Source organism: Cervus canadensis, chromosome 10, assembly GCF_019320065.1.
Source record: "Cervus canadensis isolate Bull #8, Minnesota chromosome 10, ASM1932006v1, whole genome shotgun sequence".
Classification (NCBI taxonomy): Eukaryota; Metazoa; Chordata; class Mammalia; order Artiodactyla; family Cervidae; genus Cervus; species Cervus canadensis.
The window spans coordinates 41,309,049-41,329,709 of record NC_057395.1 but is presented as its reverse complement, the minus strand read 5'-3'; the positions used below and the strand labels follow the sequence as shown (position 1 = coordinate 41,329,709).

The 20,661-nt window shown below is 44.7% G+C and overlaps 1 protein-coding gene across 1 annotated transcript in view; it reads right to left on the bottom strand.

Moving 5' to 3' along the window:
• CFAP61 (cilia and flagella associated protein 61) overlaps positions 1–20,661 on the bottom strand; it is a 227,179-nt gene that overhangs the window by 72,719 nt on the left and 133,799 nt on the right. The window contains exons 18-19 of the mRNA XM_043480559.1: positions 10,948–11,046; positions 5,355–5,519 (exon numbers count right to left, since the gene is read on the bottom strand). Of these exons, the coding sequence (XP_043336494.1) occupies positions 5,355–5,519; positions 10,948–11,046 (264 nt within the window). The remainder of the gene's footprint in view (positions 1–5,354; positions 5,520–10,947; positions 11,047–20,661) is intronic.

The window sequence follows — 20,661 nt, the reverse complement described above, 5'->3', positions numbered from 1 at the left end:
GATTATGGGAGATGGCGAGGCTGGAACCTACGGCGAAACCCCCAGGCAGCCTGGCTTCTATCAGAGGAGCCAGTGTTCTGCTCGCTTGTGGCCTGAAGCCTAAGGGCGTGAGGCCAGACTCCTACGGCTACAGAGGGCAAAGTGTTCACTGTCCGCAGAGACCAACACGGACTTCAAAGAGGCTCTTCCTCCCCTGAGAACCACCAGCAACCCCTGGCCATGAGGGGGATGTGAATGCTGGCTGGTGCCTGAGCATGTGGGGCTTCACTAAACCCCAGATGACATTTGGAGAACTTGCTGGTACATCCTTCCTCAAGAGAAATAGTAAAGTGTGACTACACGACTGTGATGTATGTAATTCAATTTCAAGTGGGACTAAAGAACAAAAAAACAGAATCAATTTTTAAACCTGGATGTCTTTTCTCTGTGAGGAGGCTGGCCAGAAACTATGGTCATTTATCACAACTAAAGGGCTTCCCAGGCGGTGCTAGTGTAAAGGACCTGCCTGCCCATGAAAGAGATGTCAGAGATGTGGGTTTGATCCCTGGGTCGGGAAGATCCTCTGGAGGAGGGCATGGCAACCCACTCCAGTACTCTTGCCTAGAGAATCCCCACGGACAGAGGAGCCTGGCGGGCTGCAGTCGTAGGGTTGCAAAGAGTCAGACACGACTGAAGCAACTTAGCACGCATGTATGCATCACAACTAAAATTGTGGTGGCAATCTCTTATTAGCAATATAATGTATTTAGCAATATCACAGTAAAATTCTGGTATTAATCACATTCACGGTCGGGGGCTTTGGTGAGTGATTTAAAGTGCACAGTGTGGAATACTGTGCCTTAAAGGTTTGAAACTTTATCAGAACTACAAAAGCACTGTATTGATAGATAAGAGAAAATGAACTTGCGGTAACATTATATCAGTTTAGTAAATCATGCTTTAACAAATCAGGAAAAATCCTTGGCAGAAAAAGGCAGAGCTGAAGAGCAAACTGAGAGCCGTTCAGTTTATAAAACTTTAAACTTATCATTCCAGATAGCGTGTGCTCAGACGGAAAAAATAAAACCACAGAAAGGAGGGGAAAAAAGGAATAAGGTCAAAAATGAAAATCAGTTTGCTATAATCCTGTGATGTAACTGCCGCCTAAAGATCCATATAATTCTTCTGTGCACTGAAGTGGGTGGAGTTGTTTTTGCACATTTCTAAACTATAAAGAATTAGAAATTAAAGGGATAATGTATTTTCATATTCGCACAGTGGCATGTCACAAAACAGGCAGAACTCAAGCTAGAATTTTTAAGTTACCAAACTAATTAAGTTGCCCACACAGAGTTTAGCAGAACTCGATACGTCAAAAAGGATCTATGGGGGAAAATCATATGATGTCATCAGTGAAAGGAGGGAGTAAAGTTCAATAGGAGGGCATTCAATGTAGAAGCCCATCAGTACCAGCTCCCCAAACCAGAGGTTCTCTGCCACCACTAACCTGGCACTAAACTGTGACTGGAGAGAAGCAGGGGACTTCCCAACCACTCCAGCGATTCAGGACTGAGCATCACCTGCTGGTGGGAGCCTGTTGGCCACCCCTTTCTCAACAAGTTAACACGGCAGTAGGGGATGCTGGTGGCCTACCAGTACTCTGTCTCCCTTTCTTTCTTAGTAACGGATTCCTGGGACATATGCCCAGTTGGAACATTTCCCCACTTATGACCTAAGAAGTCAAGAGAGTTAAGCAGGATCTTTGATGAGGGATGCCTTGGAAGCGGGAGGGAAGAGGGCAGTGGGAAAAGTCATTTTGCCCTAGTCCTTCCTCTCTCCTGCCTCTTGCACATGAAATGGCTGGAACCACAGCAGCCACCACAAGATGCTGAGGATAGAAAAACATTCTAAAGGCAGAATAACAAAAGACAGATGGGACTGGGTTCTTGATGACACTTGGAAGCCACTTTACCAGAACTGAGTTGCTTTTCTCCAGATATTTTTAAAGAAAGAAAAAAACTTAAACAAAATGAAACAACAACAAAAAACAACAACCTGTTTATCTGACTCTAGCTATATGTATTAAGTTCCAGAATTTGTGTGTTGTGAAAACTTTTAAAAGCCATCAAGGGTAACCTCTGCACCACAGCTATGGGAAAGAGCAGGAAGGAAAGGGTAAGGAGGAAGAAAGGGGAAGGAGACAGGGAAAGAGGGAGAGAGGAGAGAGATAGGCAAGGATGAAGAACTGGAGCCAGACCACCTGGGCTCTAACCTTAGCCCCTAATCTGCCACCCTGCTGTGACTGTGGACAATTCGTCTTGTCTGACCTTGGGCCTCAGCCTCACGGCATCTCAGTTGCCTCATCTGTGAAATGGGGATTCCTGCATTTCTCCAGTTAATTCTGCTTTGCTGGATGTGACGATTGCTGCTGCTCCTAACAGCTGTATGAATTTGCCTGACACCTTTTGCTGTTGCCCCGTGTATCTATCTTTTCGCTCTTACCCTCTGGCTGCCCATCTTTGCCCCGCCTCCTGGCTTCCCCAGAGCACTGCCACGAGGGGAGTCCCAGCCATGGTTTTCCCATGGCCACGCTGACTCATCTGACGTCAGGCTGACACACTTTTATCTTTCCTCTTTTTGAGACGACCCACAGCCCGGCGTGGGGGCAGGCCTCTCTTGGTCTGCATGATGTGCCAAGAGCTGAGGAGGGGGCTCGGGGACCCCAGTTGTAAGCTCTTGTACACAGTTTTTTCAGAACCAGTGTGCGGTCAGCAATCAGAATAACTAATCCATACATGGGTTGAGGGGGAGGGGTTAGAGGGTGCTGAATGTGAACCAAAAAAATCTTCATCTTCCAAAATGGAAAGGCCATAGGTCATATCAGAAGTCGACCGATCAAGGGGAAAACTACAAACACATTTCTGCGAGTTCTGGGGAGCAATCCATGAAGACTGAATAACGGAAATGCCTTGGAATGGTTGAACCTGGAGAGAGGGCTTGAAAGTAGAGACTAGCCCTCCTCATGAGAAACCCTGCAACACAGTGTAGCTTGTGCATGGATTTTCTCATTAAAAAAAAAAAAGTGTGGTAGATCTGGATATCAAAAATATTGCACGATATTTTAGACTGATCCGTGCCATTTACAAGACAGATTAGAGGTTAAGGTTTGTAATTATATTTTATAACAGATATAACATATAGTCTTCTTGCTTACTTTCATCAGTTGGTTAGTATGTTTTTAAATCACAGAATTGGGACAAAACCACGAGAGACTGGAAGAGAAGGAAATAGGGAGAGAAATAAGAGCTGGAAGCTCCCAATGAATTCAGCTGCCTTTAAAAAATACCAGCTTATGTACCTTTAGTTTTGATGTCCTTCTGGAAAAATTAAATTGGAACACTCTTGATCACTTCTTCATTTCATGTTGCCCAGTGTAAAAAGGGCAAGAGCTTAATGTGCCACAGACGAAAGCTGTGGGGCAGCTGGGCACACATGGGCAGGCGCCCGGGACTCCGGACAGCTGGCCAGGCCTCCTCTCACATTTTCCCAAGTCCACGGTCACAGGGAGCAGCTGGAGCTCTGAGGTGGGGGTGGGGGTGGGGGACAGAGGAGTGCTTGCTGTTTTCTTCTGATTTCATGTTCAAAAAAGAGGAATATTTAAGGACCTAGTTTATTTTTATACTTCATCCAGAAAAAAAAAATCCTTTTCTACACTTGGAGAATTGGATTTCTTTAAAAGAAGAAGGAGAAGAAGAAGGGGAGGAGGAGGTAGGAAGAAAAGACATCACTCAGAGGTTGATCCGAGCTGGACCATCAGGGGTTCCCTTGACGGCCTTGGCCTCACCTGGAAACAAGTCAGAACTGAGGTTTCTCAGCCACACCCTCCCCCCCCACCTTCTGGCATCTGCATTTTAATGAGACGTGCACAGGGGACGTGTGTGCATAGGACAGCTGGAGAAGTGCTGCTCTAAAGTAAGATGAGGTTCTAGAATGTTCGAGTCCATAGTTCTCCAACCTAGCCTCAAATCAGTGTAAGTTCAATGCATGAAGCAGGGCACCCAAAGCTGGTGCTCTGGGACAACCCAAAGGGTGGCGAGGGAGGTGGAAGGGGGCTTCAGGATGGGGGGATACATGTATACCTGTGGCTGATTCATGTTGATGTATGGCAAAACCCATCACAATGTTGTAATTATCCTCCAATTAAATTTATTAATTTTTTTAAAAAAGAATCAACTGGGAGCTTCAAAAAAAAAATACTGATGACTGGGTCCCACTCACCCCAGATTAATTAAACAAAGCCTCTGGGGGCGGGGCCCAGCCTGGGTTTATTTCAGAAGTGCCCCAGGTGCACTCAACCAGTAACTGGGGTTCAGTGATCGAAGTAAGTGATGCTCAGGTTTGCCAGGCTGTCTGTCCTCACCACGACCACCAGCTCAACCATGAGTGAATCCCCGTGGTAGCCTGGGACAGGACCAGGAAAACACGACCACTGCTTGCGTGGGACATGGTGGAGGGGGTGGATAACTCCATATAAACCCAACTTGGAGCCTATCCAGTTCCTTGGGGGAAATGTAACAAAAATACTCCATCATCTAAATCTCTTTCCATCAAAGAGATGACCTATTTCTGCACAAAATGCTGCTGCATTGCAGAGTGAGAATGTTCAAACTCAGCTTCAGTCACATCCTGGGGCATTTTCCTCGAGTAGGGTTTGAGAATTTAACCCAGATGGAGAGTACCAGGTAAGCCACCAGCCACACTCCCTAGAGCTTTGTAACCAAGATACACAATAACACAAGGGTGACAGAAGGTATGCATGTCTGAAACACTTTCTTGAAAGTCTGGCACCATCACCAAATGTTAGGCTCTTGAAAGTGTTAGATGCTCAGATGTGTCTGACTCTTTGCAACCCTATGGACTGCAGCCCGCCAGGCTCCTCTGTCCATGGGATTTTCCAGGCAAGGATAATGGAGTGGGTTGACATTCCCTCCTCCAGGGGACCTTCTTGACCCAGGGATTGGACCCAGGTCTCCCGCATTGCAGGTGGATTCTTTACCATCCGAGCCATCAGGGAAGCCATAGGCTCTTGAGGCAAAGTTAATTTCCTGTAGATGCATGACAGGCTGAGTCTGGATTCTGCTCTGGTGAGTGGCAAGTGTTCGACTTTGGGACCACAGCTTCAAGGATGACATTTCTCCAGTTTGCTGCGGTTTTTATCCTTGGGAAGAATGCTTTCTTGGAATGGGTTTTCAGGAGGACCCAGTTCTGGTCATGCGTGCAGATGGGAGGCACACTCTTGGCCCTGGGATGTGGGCCCAGCCACCTGTGCCCCACCCCCCCGCCCTGCATCCCCCAGCCCTCGAGAGCTTCCCTGGTACTGCCGTCCGGTGCAGAGGATGAGGTGGTCGTAGAGCACGACTTTCTCTCTCGAAACGATGACCTGCTTGGCTGCTCGGTCTATGGCAGTCATCCTAGCAACCACCACGTTGACCCAGGAGCACAGCGACATCAATTCATGATCTCTGTCATTATAGCAGTGGCTGCGGAGAGAGAGGCTCCATCAGTGACATCTGAGCAGCTGACAGTGGGCATTAATTAGACATCTGGTGAGCTGGTTCAGGGCCCCTGGTGGGCCGAGCCTGCGCTCTTGCTGAGAACTTACAAGGACCTGCGCAGGCTAGGAGATTTGTCCTTGTGAGACATTTAGTCGCCAATTGACATCTTCCTATTAAAGCTACATTGTTTCGCTTGGGGTAGGCCGGTCCAGCCAGGGAGGGTGCACGTGCGCCTGTGTGTGTGTGTGTGTGTGTGTGTGTGTGTGTAATCATTTCTAATACTCTTTTTTCCAATGCATGGCTGGTGTAAATTTACTTTAGCTGTTGAACTGTCATATTGACAACTGGCATCTTGTCATATTGACCACAGACTCGGAGTGAATGAGGATGAAGAAAGTGACATCTGAGGATCCCCAAAGGTAGGGGTCGAGGCCCAGAATACAGAGAACCCCGCCCATCTGCAAAGGCTTTTTGATAAATGACTCATTTCCAGAATAAGCGTATGGATTCATGCCAAAACAACAAAATGCATTTTATTTAAAGAAAGTGTCAATTGGGGAATTATGTTTGCATCCAGTACAATCCTTGGGGACTTTGGGGAGTCCCTCCTAATGACAAAGGTGATTTATAGGGACCTCTGCTTCCATAAGAGCAGGTCCAGGATGGACGGGTTTGCTTCTCTGGGTTCCATTTGAGGATGAACACAACACTGTAATGGGAGAAAAGTAGATTTCCTGTGGCTTTGGGTTTACTTAGATTTCTGTAAAGGTTGTTTCCAGAATCTTCTGGAGGGTGTGACCTCAGGTACAGGACGTTTTAATAACCCTGTTCTGAAGACCGAGAGTGCAGAACAGCAGAACAGTGAGAGTCTGTTTAAACCCAGGCTTCCCCGAGCCAGGGTCTGTGTCCCTGCTCTGTTGCCAAGGAAACTGGGTCCTGGGGACTCTGCACCCCTTTTCAGAACTTCACCATCTCCACCTCTGAGCAGGAGATAATGACCCCTCCTCACCTACCTCGAGGGTTGTGAGGAATGGATATGAGAATGTAAGAGATGCTGTCTGGTCAAGTGGGATGCATATGTGAGGAGTATTAGTCTGGATAATGTTAACGATACACAATCCTGTTTACTCTGCTTAGAGGCAAACAGGATTCTGAAGTGGTAATGGGAGAACATTTTTTCTTTTTGATCCATGCGTAGAGTCTGCTCGCACCACACAAAAAGAACCCTGGTAATGGATACACATTAGACCCTGTTACAGGGCCTGTGAAAAAGAAGCGAGTCTGCGCTTTGTATCTCTCCATGCAACAAAACTTAAAAAACAAGAAAATTTCTTCTTAATAAGAAAAGAAAATAGGGGGCTGACCCATCACAGGAAAATAACAGAGAGTGAGATGAAATTCTTTTTTAAAAAGCCATGTTGGTACCTTTATAGGAAAACAGGATGTTTAACTGATTTCGTACATTCATGAAGAGACCCATGAAGGACTGTTCCTACTTGGGACATCATCCATTCCTAATAGAGTGGTACTGTCAGCCATCCAAGATGGGGAAAAAATTAAATTTCATTAACGCACAGGGATTTGTCACATGAGGATCTGCTCAAAGATGACAGTGCTCAGGGGAAATTTGGGAAAGGCTAAGATGAGTGTTATTTGTAATGACAGTCGGCCAGCCGTGTTGATAACTTCAGAATTCATATCTCAGAGCTCAGATCTGAAGCTCTGTCCAGCAGGCTGGCACTCAGAAACACTGGGGCTTTAGGGAACCTCAGGAAGCATGGAAAATGTGGGATGCTTCCTTTCACAGCCTGTGACCACACAGAATGACATTTCTCAGTTTAGGACATCACTGGGCAGGCGATGCCCATCTGTTTTGGATATTATAAACCGTCCTGGACCTCCTTTAATTTACCCATCAGGTAGGTGAAGCTAGATACGGGAGGCTGTAAGTGTTCTGCCTGTAAAATTATTTCCTAGGCACAGTAAATGAATATTAAGATTCTCACATGGCAGGGACCGTCTCATGGCTTGGAGACCAGAGAAATATCTCCACTAGGGTTCTCTGGGAGACAAGAGAAGAAACCGAAGAAGGGAGGTCAAGGAAACTTCATGTTTCTCAAGTGAGCTTGACCCTGACACAGAAATAATGTGAAAAGTTGTCTTCATAGAACATTCCGGAGACAGGTAACAAGGAGGGGGGGAAAAAAAGTAGAAATGCAGAGTGGCCTGCTGGCTCAAAGTTGCAGTGACCTCAAACCTAGAGATTGGAAGTCTTAGCCTAAGGTCCCAGGTGCAAAATTAGGAGCGAACTCCAGGGGAATGTTAATAAATGTAAGTGTGGTGAAGACCTGCATTTCATGGAATTGGAACCCTACAGGATGGGAAAGAATCTCAGAGGTTTTCAGGAGGGTTTATTGTGACACTCACGGAAGAAGGAGCATCGTAATTAACCTTCAGTGGTTCAGAGCTGATCGTCTAGTTAGTGGCTTTCTCCCTCTGCCTGTTCCCCCTTCCTCCCAGTGCCTCCCTTTCTGTTGCATCCCGGGTAAGCCATTAGCACTTCCACCAGAGGCTGGACAGTGTGGGGGCATGGGGGAAGGGGACAAAACATGGCTCTTCAAAAAATAGTAATGGCAATAATAAATCCAAACACTGGTTACGGAAAAGTTCAGAATGTGTATTGCGTTGGCCAAAAGGTTCATTCAAGTTTTTCCAGGAGCTAGTATGGAAAAACCCGATTGAACTTCTTGGCCAACCCAATATTTAGCACAAGGAATTTGAATAATTAGATTTACAGATGTCAGCACACTTGCTATTTTTTAATTCCATGATCAGAAAGTTTCCTATATTGTGATCTGAGGGCCATTTGAAAGGGAGCATCCTGTTGATGTTTCAATTTGTAGCTTCTGTGGGTTAGGATAACATGCTGGTCCCCATCCAGATGCATCTTATATGGCTATGTTATCTAGTCCCTGTCTACACCCTGGTGGAGGGGACTTTGGTAGGTACTTTTTGAAGGTAACCATCATCCATTTGACATAATTTACTGAGCACCTGCTAAGTGTCGAACATCGTCCCAGACACTGGGACCCATCAGTGAACAAAAAGGTAAAAAAATTCCAGCCCTTGTGGAGTTTGCAATATAGCTGAAGGATTCAGAATCAACCATTTTAAAGGCAAATTGTATATTTACAAGGATTTCAGTAGTAAGGAAGAAAGCAGAGGAGGAGGACTGGAGTGTCCTGGAGAACTGGTTGCAGACAATTGTGTGGTCAGAATGGGTCTCGTGGAAAAACATAAGTCACTCAGTCATGTCCAACTCCGCAACCCTATGGACTGTAGCCCACCAGGCTCCTCTGTCCACGGAATTCCCCAGATAAGAATACTGGAGTGGGTTGCCATGCCCTTCTCCGGGGATCCTCCCAACCTAGGGATCAAACCTGGGTCTCCTGCAACGCAGGCAGATTCTTTACCATTTGAGCCACCGGGGAGTAAAGACCTCCAAGGTGGGGACTTGCCTCTTGTGTTTGAGAATCATTAAGGAGATTGGTGAGGCTACAGTGGAGAGAACAAGGGCAAACATAGTAAAAGAGGGGGTTAGAAGTGTCAGCAGAAAAGGACAGGCTTCAGACTGGATGGAGCATCTGGAACTTTCTGTGATGACAGAATCCTTCTGCAGCTGGCCTGTCTGATAGGAGAGCTACAAGCTACATGTGGTTAGTCGGCCACTTGAAAAGTGGCTCAAGTAATTGAAGGGCTGAACTTTAATCCCCCTGAACTGTAATTAATTGGAACTTAAGCAGCCACATGTGGCTTGCGGGGGCTGGACAGAGCAGCTCCTGGCCGCTGGTGAGCTGACGTGATCTGATTCACGTTTCTGCAGCCTTTTTCTGGCGACTGGGCCGATAGCATGGATGGGGGGGAAAAACAGGGGCAGAGGCACCAGGTGACCAACTGCCAGCCACACGCAGGTCCCTGCAGAATCAGGCCGGCAGAGTCTCACTCTCTATCTGTTCTCTTCTATTTTTTTTTTTTTTTATCTGTTCTCTTCTAAAACACACCTGGCCTGGAGACTGACAGGAAACCTTGGCCAGGCTGACTGAATTACATTTGTTGTGAGACAATGATTCGGAACATGGGTATTTCCTGGGAATTGTGTCATTTGGAAAGACAGAAAGTGAGGGAAAGGGTGTGCATGGATTGACTGTCCTTGCTCAGCCAGGCATTAGACTGATTTTAACCCAAAACTCCAGTGAGGCTGGTTTAGCCAAGCATGATCCACAGTCAAATCCCTCAAAGCACAGAGAGATGAAGTCCCCTTTGTGGTGGGGGCAGAATCTGAACCCCCATCGACCTGGCTCCAAACCCAGCCCCTTCTGACGGTGCTCTGATGATGTCCTTACCAAAACCCTGAAGTTTATAGTCTGGTTTTAAAAGTACTGGGTCAAAATGAGCCTGGTTCTGCTGGCAAGGTGGCTGCTGATTTTGTCACTGTCTGACAGCAAAATCAGCCTTTTTCACAGAGGAAAGAGGATCCTTCTTCATGGATCTAAAATTAACACCACCACCACCCCCCAACCGAGAACAATTTCCTCCCTCCTTCCTGGAGAAACTGGGACATTGTTTCTAAAGGTAGGGAGCCTAATCATGCCTGTACCCAGGCTTTGCTCAGGAAATTAAAATGAGTGGAAGCTGAGTGATAATGAAATGGCATTTTCTAGAAAGGATGTTGTCAAAGACTGATTCTGCGGGGACAGAAACATTGATGCTTGCCTTGATCAGCTCCAAAGACCTTTGCTTCATCAACCTCAGGTGGTAGAGGGCTGGGTGTGTCTGAGACCCTCTCCCCAGGGAGGCACCCAACCTTTAGCTCCCTCCAGCAGGTTGCCTGTTCTGATGCAAATACGGTCACCAAGCTCCCCTGCCCTGGAGTGTCACTCAGAACCTGAGTGTTGGTGGTGTCTGGGTCAGCAGACTCGTCTCAGATGTCTGGAACAGGCCAGCATCGTCCCAACCCTGCCATTCACTCTGAACTTGCATTTGCATCTCCTAAAGAGAGTCTGAACCCACAAGAAAAGCCCACCACTTCCCTTTTCTACTATTTAGCAGAAAAAGGACAGCACCTAAATGAGGGCATTTAGGCTTCAGTATGAAAAAGCAGGGGAAGGATAAACTGGGGGTTTGGGATTAATAGATACACACTGCTATATACAAAATAGATAATCAACAAGGACCGACTGTGCAGCACAGGGCACCCTACTCAATATTCTGTAATAACTATATGGGAGAAGAATCTAAAAAAGAATGGATATATGTATAAATGGATCACTGTGCTATACACCTGAAACTAACACAACATTGTAAATCATCTTTACACTCATATAAAATAAACTTTTAAAAATGAAATTCATACTCATTTGCTAAAAATTTCCTTTGTTCATTGCCCAGAAGTTTTTTTCCTGGGAGTCCGTAGGTTGAAATCAAGGTGAGATTACTGAACTTCAGATGAGAGCTAAGGAGAAAGAAGAAAAAAAAAAAGGTAAAGCACAATTCTGTGAAAGTTCATTGTAATTCAACTGAACCTTATTTCACATGTCTTCTAATTGTTGCTGCTTTCTTTGACAATAGCAACTCTTTTTGCAAAAACCTTTCAAGAGAACCAACCATTTAAAGGAGAAAGAGGGCGTTGGAACAGCTAATGACACGAACTTCCCAAACTGCCATCTTGTGAAGGCAGAACATTAATTTTTAAAAATTTGCTTTTCAGAGTAAAACAAAATCAAACTGCAAATTAGGAGGAAGCAGGTAGATTTAGTGTAAGTCAAAATTGGGAAGATCTCCCGGAGAAGGGATAGGCTACCCACGCCAGTATTCATGGGCTTCCCTCATGGTTCAGATGGTAAAGAATCCACATGTAATGTGGGAGACCTGGGTTCCATCCCTGGGTGGGGAAGATCCCCTGGCGGAGGGCATGGCAATTCACTCCAGTACTCTTGCCTGGAGAATCCCCATGAACAGAGGAGCCTGGTAGGCTACAGTTCATGGGGTCGCAAAGAGTCAGACATGACTGAGCAACTAAGTGCGCGCGCGCGCACACACACACACACACACACACAAGCAAAGTTTGAGTTTCAGATGACTTCTGAGAAACAGCATGGAACCCTAACCACCAGAGTGAAAACTTGCTGAGTGCTTGCACTCAGGGGTTCTGCGAGGCCCTCCCCGAGTCCTTGAAGCAGTACTATTACTACCCTGACTTTACTGTGTGGAATGGAGGCAAAGCAATTTGCCCAAGACAGTACACCCAGGAAGTCTGGAGGTAGGATGTGAACCAGGTCATTTGGCTCCAGCATCTTCTCATCTAACCTTGGTCTCCACTGCCCTGTAAGACCCCAAACTGGACAAGGATGCAAAGGTCATCTAATTCCCACAGTCAACAATAGATTTATGACTTTCAGATGTTTGTCACTACTCAAATCAGGAGGCCACCGCATCACAGAGGAGAGAATGCTGGAGGATTCCTTTTGAGAGCAAAGCTGCCTTATATTTATTTGCATCAGGGTTTCCAGGGCTCAAGGTGCCCTTATGGGCATCGTCATAGAGATTAATCTTCAAGACAATTTCTGCTGGGGGCAGGAGGCAGGTTTGCATTTATCTGTATTTCAGACTGAAGAAAATCAAGGTTGGAAATAGTAGATAATTTCTTCATGGTCAGGAAGGTCAGAATCAGCTGGACCAGAAATGAAAACCTTGCCTTCTGACCCCAAGTAGCACCCACTGCATTCACCCAGGTTTCCCAGAGACCAGTGGCCTGGGGGGTGGTGAGCAGTCTACTTAGCACACATGTTAAGTGGGCGCTTCTCAGCGCTCCTTCCCTCTAGGTCTCCCTGAAATATTTACAGCTCTCCTGCTGGGCAGATCTACCCTCCAGGTCGAGTCAGCAACATTTTCTGGGTGACCTGATCTTCTCCTGGCCTTCAGCAGGACAAGGAAGGTATTTTTTTCCCCTAAAAATCTCTTCTTGGCTCACCCCTCCCCTTATACCAACCAATGTCAAAAAAGAAACCATCTCCAAGTTAGAGAAGAACACCTGCCCTCCTTACCCAGGAGGGAACTGGAAAATTTCCAAACGTGGAAATGCTATCAATTTGCTGACAATCTGTTAAGTACCATTAAAAGCTGGAGCCTTTTGGTGAGGGCACACACGGCCGGCAATGGAATAAACTCAACTGCACCTGACATTTAAAAGTAGCTAAATATTATGAAAGGGTCTGCTCTAAAGTCTCTAGGGATGTGTGTCATTTAAAGGTGAATATTCTTATTTGATACAAAGAAAACCAAGAACATCTATCCTCTAACAATAATAATTTTGAATCCATTCAAATAACATAAAGGTTACAATTAACCCCAACTACTTAGGGCTGCCAGTCTGCAAAGACACCAATCATAGGCCTTTGATTTCTTACCATTTAATGGAAAATGCAAATAATAATATGTGTTTATACTCATGTGTGGTCAAAATTTATTTGGGCTTTGGAGGCTAAGTGATCAAAATGTGGTTTATGTATATAAATAACATCTATATGCAGGCCTCTTTCACATCTCTGTGTGAATAGGAGGCTTAGTGATTATTCAGCGATATCTTTTACAACAGAAACAATCTCTTTGGCACTGAATAATTTGAACTAACAACATGGACCACTTGTAAAATGACTTTAATTTGCCAAATTACTGCCCTGCATTGCCCTGAATTATATTATACAGTTAAAGGTTTCACCAAAAGATTAGAGGAGGGGCATTTTCTTAATTTTTATCTATTCATTAATTTTTATCTATTTTTATTTACTCCTCTGCTTTAGCTTCAGCCAAATTCCTTCTGTGCTCTCCCTTGTGGCTTCTCTGATTCTTCATCCACTCTTCAGGGTTGCCATTTCACCCTTTCTCATTCTCCTTACTATGCCCTGTCTCATTTTCAAGTGAGAACACCTCCCATGTCATAAGGAAAACAGAAAAGAGCCCCCCACCCCGGCAGGACCCCTCCCCCATTTCCCTTTTTGCCACCTCCACATACTCCAACAAGAGCAATCTTCCTTCCCGCTCTGATTCAGAAGAGAGAGGTCCCCCATCAACCCTGTCTCCTCTTCAAGCTCCCCTCCTGTCTCTCCCAGCAAATTTCTCTTTCAGCTGTACTTAAGAAACCTGAAAGTGACCTGTCTCGTGCTGATACGGTGGAGCCATGCCATCAGCAGACCCTTCTTCTCTACTGCTCTTGCGTGCCTTCCATTCCTAAGGTCACCTCAGGTCCAAAGTGGCTCCTGCAGCTCCAGCCATCACATCCACCCTACATCCACACTATAGGCGGAAGGGAGGAGGAATGGGGAGCAGGGGTTGCTCTTTAAGGAGCTTCCCTGAAAGTCTCATGTGGTCCGTCCGCTGACATGGCAGAACTTAGTGACATGGCCTTATGTAGCAGCAAGGAAGGCTGGGAGATGTGGTTTTTCAAAGAGAAACACACTGGGTTTTCCAAGAACCACACTGCCCAGGGTTCTGTTATTAAGACAAAGTACAGAATAAATACTGGGTGGCAGCTAGAAGTCTCTACACACTGACTTGTAAAGGAATGGTGGGTGGGAATGAGGGAAGATCCTCATATTATCCAGGGTCCAGGCAGGAAGTGGACAGTCGACTCCACAGGGTTTGATTGAAGAAAAAGGCAGAGATGTGTGCAGGGTTCTGGGGCTCACCCATGGACTAGCAATGGTGGGTAAGGTGCCACTGCTGATGGTAATCCTGAGGAGGGAGGGCTGGAGGACATAGGGATGGCTGGGGCCATGGAGGAGGCCCCATCCAGAAGCTAACATATAGAACTCTCAATCTGAGACGGCACTGTCTTGAGGTTCTCCTTGAAGACTGCTTTCTTCACCATCTCCTCCTCCATGGCCCATCTACCCTTTGCCAAGCTTCCCAGGCTCCATGCTTAGCCTGGGATTGACCAGGTGATGGAATCGACCACCATGACTTCATCTTACATCTTTAAATTATACTTTTTTTCTGAGCTAGAAATCTAATTTCCAGATGCCCATCAGTCCTAATGTGGCCACTCCACAGGCATACCAAATTCAGTACGTGTCTAAACAATGGGATGGGTCTGTGGCCCCCTCCCACTTCTCTCTCAACTTCATCAAAGGCATGGTTAACTGATCACCTCTTAAGTTGGGAACCTGGGGCTCCTACCCTCCCTCTCCTTCCCCACAACTGGTCACCACGTCTAGTTATGTTTGCATTGTCCATGTCTCTTGAACACCCAACACCTGCCATTCTCAGGACACACTGCCTTAGCTCACCTTCTTGCCTAGAGAAAACAGTCCCAGGGTTAGTCTCTCTGGCACACGTATCTCTCCTGTCTATCTTCCTGGGAACTCTTTTTAAATTAAATCCAAGCTTAATTGTTCCTGGCTTAAAGTCCCCGTATCTACTCAACACTTTGCTGAATGCAGAGCAGTGTGGCTAAGACCATGGGGTCAGGGGTCAGATTGCCTTACTGGACTCCTGGCTGAGCACTTTCTAGCTCTTTGGCCTCAGGCAAGCTATTCAACCTTTCTGTGGCTCAGTTTCTGGCCTGTGAAATGAAAATAATAAAGCCTCACTCCTCATATGAGGGATGTGAGGATGAGATTAAATAGCACCTATAAAACACTGAGAATATCTCCTGTTACACTGAACATTTTCAATGCATGTTAATTATTTTTATGACCAAAACATTAAGTTCAAATTCATGAGCCTGGTATCTCAGTTCCTATGTTTGGGGCATAACCTTCCCTCCCCACTGTTCTTTGAAAGTCAACTTCTTGCAGTTCCATGAAGTTCCTGACTCTTTCATGCCTTTATATGAAATTACCACCAGTATTTCCATTTAATCTCCAACCTCATATCTTTCTGTGACAGCAATCTCTGTCAGCCTGATTTAGAAACATCCAAATATTTAATTTCTTAAATTTATAACTGAGTATCAGATACTCTTAGATAGTCATAGTACTCTTAGTTATAGTACTCTTAGGTACTCTTAGAATACTCTGAGAAAGTTATAAAATACTCTTAGATATAATACTCTTAGATAGTTACGGTGGCCCAGATAGTAAAGAATCCACCAGCATTGTGGGAGACCTGGGTTCGATTCCCATGTTGGTAAGATCCCCTGGCGAAGGAAATGGCAACCCACTCCAGTATTACTGCCTGAAGAATCCCATGGACAGAGGAGCCTGGTGGGCTGCAGTCCCTGGGGTCACCAAGAGTCAGACACAACTGAGCGACTTTCACAAGAGTATCAATCCACAATCATCATACTGTTTCTCATGTACATATAGATCTTAGCTTTTCTTCAGATGAAATATGGAGATAAAACATTTAAGGCTTTTATTCTTTCAATATTCAAAATTCAATATTATTTCAATATTCAATAATCAAAAAGTTCCTGCACACAGAAGAGGGGGTCACGGGGGCATCTGGGTATGGACATGTGTTAGACGAGATGGCAGAAGCAGTGGCACCTCGGAAAAGGCACTATCTTGGGTCTCACACTATCGGCTTTATGCGTGAAAACAAAATGTAGCATCACCGTGAGCCCTCCACTCTGAAATCAAAGGTCATCATGCCGTGGAACCAAAAAAAAAAAAAGAAAAAAAAAAGTTCAAGTGAAGTGCTCAGGCCAATGAAACATTAAACAAGTGCACCTGCATTTTCACAGCAGATAATTCCAGTGGGATTTCATGTTGCTGTGGATACAGAGGGAGGAACGGCTCAAAGACACTTGTGAGGCAGGGAGGGATTAGAGTATCCAGGGAAATAAGTAAAAGGTATTGCGTTTCATTCCATGCTTTGGAAGGACAGCTACAGAATTAGGTCTAAACGTTCTTATCCTTCACATAAAGAGGGTCACATTGCCAAGTTATGGTGAACACGATAAAAGAAACACAATGCTTCTCAGGTTTCTTACCCTTCTGGGCAGTAGAAACCTGTCAACCTGCCAGTGAATGCATATTATTTTTTATTTTTATGTTTTTGCTGATTTCCTGGGGGGGGGGGTGCATAATTAGCACAACCAAAGCAAGTAATTTAATTAACTGTTTCCATTAATGGTTTTATTCAAACAAACAGATAATGTGGAGGGAAACCAATTATCCCATATCAATCTAAATGCTACACTTTAATTTACTAAAATCTCTGCTTTCTGAATCGCTCAGCACAATGACAAAAATATTTGCCAACTGAACGGTGAATCCCAGCTCGAGATGGATATTTAAGCAAACTGCACATTTGACTAGTCCAAGAATAACTCAGACTTAATCTGGTCTTAATGATACCACGTGATTTCACAAAATGAATAAAATGATGGAATTTCAAAGTTAGGAGATATGTGGACTTACAATATGAGAGGAAAAATACAGGGAGAAAGCAAATCAAAGAGAAATATTTCTTATGAGTAGAGAACCTATTAAGAGAATCTAGCTTTTCTTCTGGAAAATGTTTAACTTCCTTCTGCAATATTTTTTCCTGCTTAGATTACAAAAGAGACTTTTGGACAATGTCCTTGACCACTGACTTCATTTTTGTTGTGTGAGTCAAAATGACACACAGCAGCTGCCTGTGTGGCCACAAAGCTCTCGGTAACTGTACACTCTGACCTCCGGGGGAAAACTGGATGGGTAGAAGCCTGTGATCAATGATCCTAAACCCTTTGAGAAGGGACGCAGTCAGTCTTCACCGAGTGGATGCCGTCTTGCATGTCTCCCCTGCTCCTGGAAGCCCCTGGAGGAACCAGGATGGAGCCCAGAGGAAAGGGCCAAGGAAGAAGTCGCTTAAACCTGCCTGCGTCCAGGCTTGTGTGTGGCGTCAAGGATCTCTTATCAACACTGGATCCACAATCAGGCACAATGTCCTGCCTGGCATGACCTTGGTGACCTGTGGATTCTCCAGGGACCTGGCAGGGGAGGGAGGCTAGTGGTTAGGATAAGGGGAGTTGGGCGGGGGAGACTTGGGGAGCAGGATCTCAGAGGAAAAGCTTATGTATCTGTGCATGAAGGTTAAGACATAATCCTTAACAAAAAAATAAAAAGAAAATGAGTGTAATGCTTGAAATGTCCATTGAACAAATGAGACCAAAATTTGGGAGTTCCAACAAAAAGAACAAAATAAAACTGACTTTTGCTTTATGATTTAGAGGGAGTGATTTAAGATGTTTTCCTCTCTACATACATGAAGTAAAAATGTCATTCCCTTCTCCAGTGGACCACGTTTTGTCAGAACTCTCCACCATGACCCGTCCATCTTGGGTGGCCCTACATGTCATGGCTCATGTTAGACAAGGCTATGGTCCATGTGATCAAACTGGTTAGTTTTCTGTGATTGTGGTTTCATTCTGTCTGCCTTCTGATGAAGAAGGATAAGTGGCAAACAAAACACGGTTCACTGGAGAAGGGAATAGCAAACCACTTCAGTATTCTTGTCTTTAGAACCCCATGAACAGTAGAAAAGGCAGAAAGATAGGACACTGAAAGACGAATTACTCAGGTCGCCAGGTGCCCAATAAGCTACTGGAGATCAGTGGAGAAATAACTCCAGAAAGAATGAAGAGATGGAGCCAAAGCAAAAACAATACCCAGTTGTGGATGTGACTGGTGATGGAAGTAAAGTCCAATGCTGTAAAGAGCAATATTGCATAGGAACCTGGAATGTTAGGTCCATGAATCAAGGCAAATTGGAACTGGTCAAACAAGAGATGGCAAGAGTGAACATCGACATTCTAGGAATCAGTGAACTAAAATGGACTGGAATGGATGAATTTAACTCAGAGGACCATTATATCTACTACTGAGGGCAAGAATCCCTTAGAAGAAATGGAGTAGCCATCATAGTCAACAAAAGAGTCCAAAATGCCAGTATTTGGATGCAATCTCAAAAACAACAGAATGATCTCTGTTTGTTTCCAAGGCAAACCATTCAATAACACGCTAATCCAAGTCTATGCCCTGACCAGTAATGCTGAAGAAGCTGAAGTTGAATGGTTCTATGAAGACCTACAAGATCTTCTAGAACTAACACCCAAAAAAGATGTCCTTTTCCTTATAGGGGACTGAAATGCAAAAGTAGGAAGTCAAGAAATACCTGGAGTAACAGGCAAATTTGGCCTTGGCGTGCAGAATAAAGCAGGGCAAAGCCTAATAGAGGTTTGTCAAGAAAATGTACTGGTCATAACAAACACCATCATCCAAAAACACAAGAGAAGACTCTATGCATGGACATCACCAGACGGTCAATACTGAAATCAGATTGATTATATTCCTTGCAGCCAAAGATGGAGAAGCTCTATATAGTCAGCAAAAAGAAGACCGGGAGCTGAGTGTGGCTCAATTTATGAACTCCTTATCGTGAAATTCAGACTTACATTGAAGAAAGTAAGGAAAACCACTAGAACATTCAGGTATGACCTAAATCAAATCCCTTATGATTATACAGTGAAAATGAGAAATAAATACAAGGGGTTAAATCTGATAGACAGAGTGCCTGAAGAACTATGGAAGGAGGTTCGTGACACTGTATAGGAGGCAGTGATCAAGACCATCCCCAAGGGAAGAAATGCAAAAAGGCAAAATGGTTGTCTGAGGAGGCCTTACAAATAGCTGTGAAAAGAAGAGAAGCAAAAGGCAAAGGAGAAAAGGGAATATACCCATTTGAATGTAGAGTTCCAAAGAATAGCAAGGAGAGATAAGAAAGCCTTCCTCAGTGATCAATGCAAAGAAACAGAGGAAATCGATAGAACGGGAAAGACTAGAGATCTCTTCAAGAAAATTAAAGATACCAAGGGAACATTTCATGCAAAGATGGGCTCAATAAAGGACAGAAATGGTAGGGACCTAACAGAAGTAGAAGATATTAAGAAGAGGTGGCAACAATACACAGAAGAACTAAAAAAAGATCTTCATGACCCAGATAACCATGATGGTGTGATCACTCACCTAGAGCCAGACATCCTGGAGTGCGAAGTCAAGTGGGCCTTAGGAAGCATCACTACGAACAAAGCTAGTGGAGGTGGTGGAATTTCAGTTGAGCTATTTCAAATCCTAGAAGATGATGCTGTGAAAGTATTGTACTCAATATGCCAGCAAATTTGGAAAACTCAGTAGTGGCCACAGGACTGGAAAAGGTCAATTTTCATTCCAATCCCAAAGAAAGGCAATGTCAAAGAATGCTCAAACTACCACACAATTGCACTCATCTCACATGCTAGCAAAGTAATGCTCAAAATTCTCCAAGCCAGGCTTCAACAGTACATGAACTGTGAACTTTCAGATGTTCAAACTGGATTTAGAAAAGGCAGAGCAAACAGAGATCAAATTGCCAACATCCGTTGGATCAAAGAAAAAGCAAGAGAATTCCAGAAATCGTCTACTTCTGCTTTATTGACTATGCCAACGCCTTTGTTGTGTGGATCACAACAAACTGTGGAAAATTCTTCAAGAGATGGTAATACCAGACCACCTGACCTGCCTCCTGAGAAATCTGTATGCAGGTCAAGAAGCAACAGTTAGAACTGGACATGGAACAACAGACTGGTTCCAAATCAGCAAAGGGGTATGTCAAAGCTGTATTTTGTCACCCTGCTTATTTAACTTATATGCAGAGTACATCATGAGAAATGCTGGGCTGGATGAAAAACAAGCTGGAATCAAGATTGCTGGGAGAAATATCAATAACCTCAGATATGCAGATGACATCACACTTATGGCAGAAAGCAAAGAAGAACTAAAGAGCCACTTGATGAAAGTGAATGAGGAGAGTGAAAATGTTGGCTTAAAACTCAACATTCAGAAAATGAAGATCTTCGCATCTGGTCCCATCACTTCATGGCAAATAGATGGGAAAACAATGGAAACAGTGAGAGACTTTATTTGGGGGGGGGCTCCAGAATCACTGCAGATGGTGACTGCAGCCATGAAATTAAAAGATGCTTGCTCCTTGGAAGAAAAGTTATGACCAACCTAGACAGCATATTAAAAAGCATATTACTTTGCCAACAAAGATCCATCTGGTCAAAGTTATGGCCTTTCCAGTAGTCATGTATGGATGTGAG